The 6,798-nt window shown below is 33.8% G+C and overlaps 1 protein-coding gene across 1 annotated transcript; it reads right to left on the bottom strand.

Moving 5' to 3' along the window:
* Positions 1–2,458: 2,458 nt before the first annotated feature.
* LOC108909809 (protein PELPK1-like) lies at positions 2,459–3,483 on the bottom strand. Its single transcript, XM_023455144.1, has 2 exons — positions 3,418–3,483; positions 2,459–3,355 (listed from the first exon to the last, which is right to left on the bottom strand). The coding sequence occupies exons 1-2, from the start codon at positions 3,466–3,468 to the stop codon at positions 2,459–2,461; spliced, it is 948 nt and encodes a 315-aa protein (XP_023310912.1). The 5' UTR covers positions 3,469–3,483.
* Between the last annotated feature and the right edge of the window lie 3,315 nt (positions 3,484–6,798).

Genomic DNA, 6,798 nt, shown 5'->3' with positions numbered 1-6,798 from the left:
GTAAAGAATTTTGTTGAAGTGCTTACAAATTGCACTTACTTTTAAGCATAAACATAAATACTATTGTAATATTATGGTTAGAAGTATCTGCCACAAGGGGATTGTATTGGTATGAATAACTTGAGAACGGTGAAATTTACGGAAAAAATTCAAGTTACCTATTTTACGTATTTTGTGCATTAGAATATAAATCCGTTACAATAACTTGTAAAAAATACAGTGGCGTAGGTTTTTTTTATAAAAAAAGGGGTGATCCTGTCCAGTTGTACACCACTGGTTGAACCTTTAGAGCTAATATTTTAGGTAATGCAAGGCCTACTGTCATACATTATCTGTACTAAATTTTATTGAGATCGGTTAATAGATTCCGGAGATATAAACAAAAAATTTAATTTTTTTAACAACTTCAACACCCTGTATCTCTAAAACGAGGCCGTTCCAGTCCTATGTTTATAAGGCAAACAGCTATTATTTTAAAGAGACCTATCTGCCCTTGAAGTTTCCTGCATAAAATTCGGACCACCCTGTATATGTAGATATTAAGTTGATAAAAAATATTAAGAATAAATTCAATAAAATTAAAAAAAATAATTATATCATCATACTCACATATAATTTTTAGGAAATTTTTCTATAAGGGGTAGGGTTTTTTATGAGGGGCAGGTCTCCCATAAGGGTTTTTTGGATGGCTGAAAAGTTGCAATATATCATAGATCATTTGAAAACCAATAAAAAGTTTATGATCCTACATACGCATACCATTAAAACATCTCAAGCTTTCAATAATATTTTTTTGTTTATTTTACTATAAGGGATGGGGGGGGGTCAGATGAGCTTGTATGCAAATTTTTAGGAAAATCCATGCTACCCGAAAAAATTGGGAGCTTTTACGTTTATTTATGTTGTTAATATTTTATGTTATTTTGTTAGATAATTCTATGCGCTTTGGGCAGCAACATCCTAGCTTTTCAGATATTATTCTTAAAAAAAAAACAATAAACGTAGAAAAATTTAAGATATTGAGGATTTCAAAATAATTCCATAAACCTTCAAAACGCCATTCAAAGGGTAAAAATCCTGTCAAAACTAAGAGACTCTGGACAGGAAACCACAGACGAACTACGACGTACGTCAGAAGGCGCAGAGCGGGAAAATAAAAATTCACTGATGTTTTGAAATTTTCCTGAAATTCCCCTACGAAACCCCGATTGCCGCCAAGCACGATCAGCCGTAACAGACGTTGTTAGCAGAACACGCTAGCCGATCTCTGAGCCACCGCCGACAGCGCATAAAGGTGCGAAAAATTTCAACACAGTTTCGGATTTTTGGAAAATAAACTAACTCCGAATTTTACGAAATCCGAACTGCAACAAGGTCTTAGGGCAGACATTACTGACTCCTCGGATACAGCCACCATATCACATATGTGTGTGCTATTGTACAGTAAACATCGTTTATGGTTAATACGATAAAAGTGATTCAAAACGTGGTATATTAGTGCTATTATTTCTTGGAAAACATACTATCGTAACCTTGTTAATACTGTGAGTACAAATATACCAAAATCAAATTTGCAAGTGTTGTATGTTCAGCAATAATTGCATTTATACTTGACGAACCATAGTACTTTNTTCATTTTTAAAAGTCGAGTAAAAAATTTTTTTTTCCGATTTTCTGTCTTTATTAAGCTTTCCGAATACGTGGTTAAAATTAATGACATTATGACTGAATCACCCTGTATATGTAGATATTAAGTTGATGAAAAATATTAAGAATAAATTCAATAAAATTAAAAAAAATAATTATATCATCATACTCACATATAATTTTTAGGAAATTCTATAAGGGGTAGGGTTTTTTATGAGGGACAGGTCTCCCATAAGGGTTTTTTGGATGGCTGAATAGTTGCAATATATCATAGATCATTTGAAAGCCAATAAAAAGTTTATGATCCTACATACGCATACCATTAAAACATCTCAAGCTTTCAATAATATTTTTTTGTTTATTTTACTATAAGGGATGGTTTTTAAGGGTTGAAACTTTGTAATGAGTCGTAAGATTATTTGGGATTATACAAAAATTTTTTTCATACAAATTGATTAAGTTGATACGATTTACGCAAATCTAGTTTGTATACTATTTTATTGGTCTCTAGTGATTAAAATATTTTTGTCTCTATATAGAAAAAATGTCTTCTTAATGTAAAGTAAGCCTAGACAAAAGTTAAATGTTTATACAAATAAGCAGAAAGATGTTTTTAACTATTGTCATAATACACTCTTATTTTACATTTAGCGGTAAAAATGTCCATATACATAATATATAGATGAAATCACTTATTTTATTTCCACAAATTTCTTATGTCTTACATACACAAATGAGATTCCACAACTGAATCTGATCCTCGAGCTATTTGTTCGTCTTTTTAGAAATCAGTATATGGCCTATTTAATTTTCACTGATCTTCCGCTTCTACGGATGCTACGAGTATATCAGGATGTTCAACCTCTGAGGGTACTTCTGGATGTTCTCCCTCAACTGGAAGTTCTGGTTGTTCGACTTCAGCGGGAATTTCGGGATGCTCGACCTCTGAGGGATGTTCTGGATGTTCTTCCTCAATTGGAATTTCTGGTTGTTCGACTTCGGAAGGAATTTCGGGATGCTCGACCTCTGAGGGATGTTCGGGATGTTCTTCCTCAACTGGAAGTTCTGGTTGTTCGACATCAACGGGAATTTCAGGATCTTCCACTTCTGAAGGAAGTTCTGGTTGTTCGACTTCAGCAGGAATTTCAGGTTGTTCGACCTCTGAGGGAAGTTCTGGATTTTCACCCTCAACTGGGAGTTGTGGTTGTTCGACTTCAGCAGGAATTTCAGGATGTTCGACCTCTGAAGGAAGTTCTGGATTTTCATCCTCAACTGGGAGTTCTGGTTGTTCGACTTCAGCGGGAATTTCAGGATCTTCCACTTCTGAAGGAAGTTCTGGTTGTTCGACTTCAGCAGGAATTTCAGGATGTTCGACCTCTGAGGGAAGTTCTGGATTTTCATCATCAACTGGGAGTTCTGGTTGTTCGATTTCAGCGGGAATTTCAGTATCTTCCGCCTCTGAAGGAAGTTCTGGTTGTTCGATTTCAGAAGGAATTTCAGGTTGTTCGACCTCTGAGGGATGTTCTGGATTTTCATCTTCAACTGGAAGTTCTGGTTGTTCGATTTCAGCGGGAATTTCAGGCTGTTCGGTTGCTGAGGGTTCTGCGTCTTCGGTGACAGAGGAGGCTTTAGGTTCTTCGATATCAGCAGAAACTTCATCTAAGTCAACTTGGTAACGTGAACGTAGAGCATGTCCTTGTACGTCGACCTGCAAGGGTGTTAAATTTCTTGTCAAATTATAATTATTTTATTAAATGTTTGATTACTTACGGTGAACGCCAGTACTAGGGCTAAAGTTGCAAGATACACGAGTTTATTCATTTTGTTTACCAAGTTCAGAACTGAATGGCAGTAGGCCTCGATGCATGGGTATTTATACAAATGTAGCATGTTATGCAGGATTATAGAAGATTAAAGTCTTCTCGCAAAGAAAACAGGTGTAGATGCACATTTCTTATCAAATATACAAGGATTTAAGCTTAATCTGCATATAATGTCGACTTAAAGAAGTACGTTCAGAATTTAGCTATTAAATCTTAAATTCTGGAATGTGCATTCTCAGATTTTACATGCTAGAAGATATTATGACTGACATTATCACTGAAGAAAATGATTCAACAACATGCCTATAAGATTAAAAATATCCATTTTGTTTCAAAATTGTTTTCAGTGAGATGATTGGCGTGACAAAGAATTCATCCAGAATGTAAAAAGAATTATTCTTTTATATAATTAAAGATACAGGGAGTTCTATCAAGTCATACTGATAAAATAAAAGAATGATGGCATTATTGTACTCAGGAGTTACAGTACAGTGTATCCCACCGGGAATCGCTGCGATCGATATCTGGAAAAGTACTTATTTGAAAAATTTGAAAATTGGGCAGCTTATCAAAGTCAGTGAGTGCAATACAACTAAAATATTTTCAAGGTCATAGCACTTCCGGTAATACCGGAAGTCGATGCTATCTTCGTTATTTTAAATGGAACACTATATATTTTTGCATTTTTTGATTCTACTTGAAATTCTAAGGTCACTTTATATTACAAACCTAGTTCCTAAATTTTGTAGTTTTTGAGATATTGACATTTTTATGAAAAATTTGACAGATGCAAGGTTGTGCGAGGTCCTCTGTATTTTATTCCAGCAATTAGATATCAATTTGAGATTCGGTATGTGAGTAGAACACGTATGGAACAATTTTCCAGAATATCCGTAAATTATAAAATATGATACCGAGTGTTTAATTTTCGACTGTACATTTTGATAACTTCAAAGAGTTATATCTTTGTTAACTTAAATGGAACACCCTGTATTTTTTTGGCCTATCTTGTGCAGAAATTAATTATCTTTTACGTGATGTAGGCATTGTAGGGGCTGTGGTTACTAATTTTAGAGATAATTGCAATTTTTTACTTTTTCTTCAATTTTCACATTAACTTAACTTTATCAAGGGGTATATGGGTAGGAACAATCGTTATTGACAATCAAACTATCAAACAACAATAAGTTGTCAAATAGTAGTGTATAGTAAAGAAGCAATTATTACACAAGATGCCAGGCCAGCGTTTAAATTTTAGTGATGAGAATTATTTTAATTAATTTATTATTTACGGACAATGTAACAAAGTAATATCAAGAACATGTGATACATTTGCAGTACGATACCCAGACAAGGTAAAGCCCTCGCGAAGTACAGTAAAGCGTCTGGTAGAAAATTTTAGAAATTTCGGATCTTTAGTAATAAAACCGGATAGAAGGAAACCTGTTGTGGATAATGAAAATGTCGAAATTGCAATATTGGGTTACTTTAGAGCATTTCCAACTATGTCAATTAAGCAAGCGGCACTGGAATCTGGTCTCGCCAAAAGTTCGATTCATAGAATTCTTCATAAACATAAATTTCACCCATATTCTTTACATATGGTGCAAAATTTAAACGAAGCACACTTTTTAAAACGGATTCAGTTTTGTGAGTTTATGTTGATGAGATACCAAGATGACATTTCCTTTTTGGACAATATTATATGGAGTGATGAATCCAAGTTTACAAAAAATGGATTATTTAATAGACACAATTCGCATTACTGGTGTGACACAAATCCGCATGTAACTCGGGAACGAAATTTCCAAAATAGTTGTCAATTTAATGTTTACTGTGCCATAAGAAATTTAGAAGAACACAGGAAGCTGTTTTATCAACATGATGGCGCACCTCCACATAATGGTTACATAGTTAACAATTTTCTTCAGCAGAGTTTCTACGATCAGTGGATTGCAAATAGTGGACTTTTCTTGTGGCCTTCTCGTTCGCCAGATTTATCTATTTTAGACTATTTTGTTTGGGGAACTATAAAGTCCAAAGTCTACGAAGCTCCACTAACTACAAAGGAAGACTGCATTAAGAGAGTCAGAGATGCGTTCCATAATCTATCTCCACTGTTAATTAAACGAGCTACTCAAGAAGGATTCATTCATAGATGTGAGAAATGCTTGGAAGTTGCAGGCCGGAATTTTGAACATTTATTGCATTAGAAATTTATCTAGTACCGACTCTATTTTGTCTTTAGTTTCAACTAGTATTTTTTTTAATGTGACTTTCTCATAATGTTACAGGAGTTCTTTGCAACGTCACTGTATAACCTGTAGAACCAAATACCAAATGTGTTTAACAAAATCATTATCCACAACAGGTATTCATCTATCTGCTTTTATTATGACAGAGCTGAAATTTCAAAAAAAATCTTGGCCTAGATATCGCGCTGCAAATGTATCACGTTCTTGATATTGCTTTGTTACATTGTCCGTAAAAATAAACAAATTAAAATAATTCTCATTACTAAAATTTTACTACACACTTTGACAACTCGTTGTTTAATAGTTTGATTGTCAATAACGATTGTTCCTACTCATAGACCCCTTGGTAAAATTAAGTTAACGCGAAAATTGAAAAATAAAAGTAAAAATTGCAATTATCTCTAAAATTAGTAACCACAGCCCCTACAATGCCTACATCACGTGAAAGATAATTAATTTCTGCACAAGATAGGCCAAAAAAATACAGGATGTTCCATTTAAGTTAAAAAAGTTATAACTCTTTGAAGTTATCAAATTGTATAGTCGAAAATTAAACACTCGGTATCATATTTTATAATTTATGGATATTTTGGAAGTTTGTTTCATACGTGTTCTACTCACATACCGAATCTCAAATTGATATCTAATTGGTGGAATAAAATACAGAGGAGCTCGCACAACCCTTGCACCTGTCAAATTTTTCATAAAAATGTCAATATCTCAAAAACTACAAATTTTAGGAACTAGGTTTGTTATACAAAGTGACCTTAGAATTTCAAGTAGAATCCAAAAATGCAAAAATATATAGGGTGTTCCATTTAAAATAACGAAGTTGGCGTCGACTTCCGGTATAACCGGAAGTGCTATGACCTTGAAAATATTTTAGTTTTGTTTCCCCCACCAATTTTAATAACTTGCCGAATTTTAAAATTTTTCAAATAAGTACTTTTCCAGATATCGATCGCGGCGATTCCCGGTGGGATACACTGTATAGTAGGCGTCGATTAATACAGTGTCCTTAACAGAGTACGCGTAGTTGCGAAATTTTTTATCTATTGATGATTAAGCGATTT

The sequence above is a fragment of the Anoplophora glabripennis genome, unplaced genomic scaffold, assembly GCF_000390285.2.
Source record: "Anoplophora glabripennis isolate ALB-LARVAE unplaced genomic scaffold, Agla_2.0 scaffold554, whole genome shotgun sequence".
Taxonomy (NCBI): Eukaryota; Metazoa; Arthropoda; class Insecta; order Coleoptera; family Cerambycidae; genus Anoplophora; species Anoplophora glabripennis.
This window is presented reverse-complemented; position numbering and strand designations above follow the sequence as displayed.

Coding starts and splice junctions, on each gene's coding strand:
- LOC108909809 (XM_023455144.1), bottom strand. CDS start 3,468: ATGAATAAACTCGTGTATCTTGCAACTTTAGCCCTAGTACTGGCGTTC. Junction 3,356..3,417: donor CCCTAGTACTGGCGTTCACC/GTAAGTAATCAA, acceptor ACACCCTTGCAG/GTCGACGTACAAGGACATGC.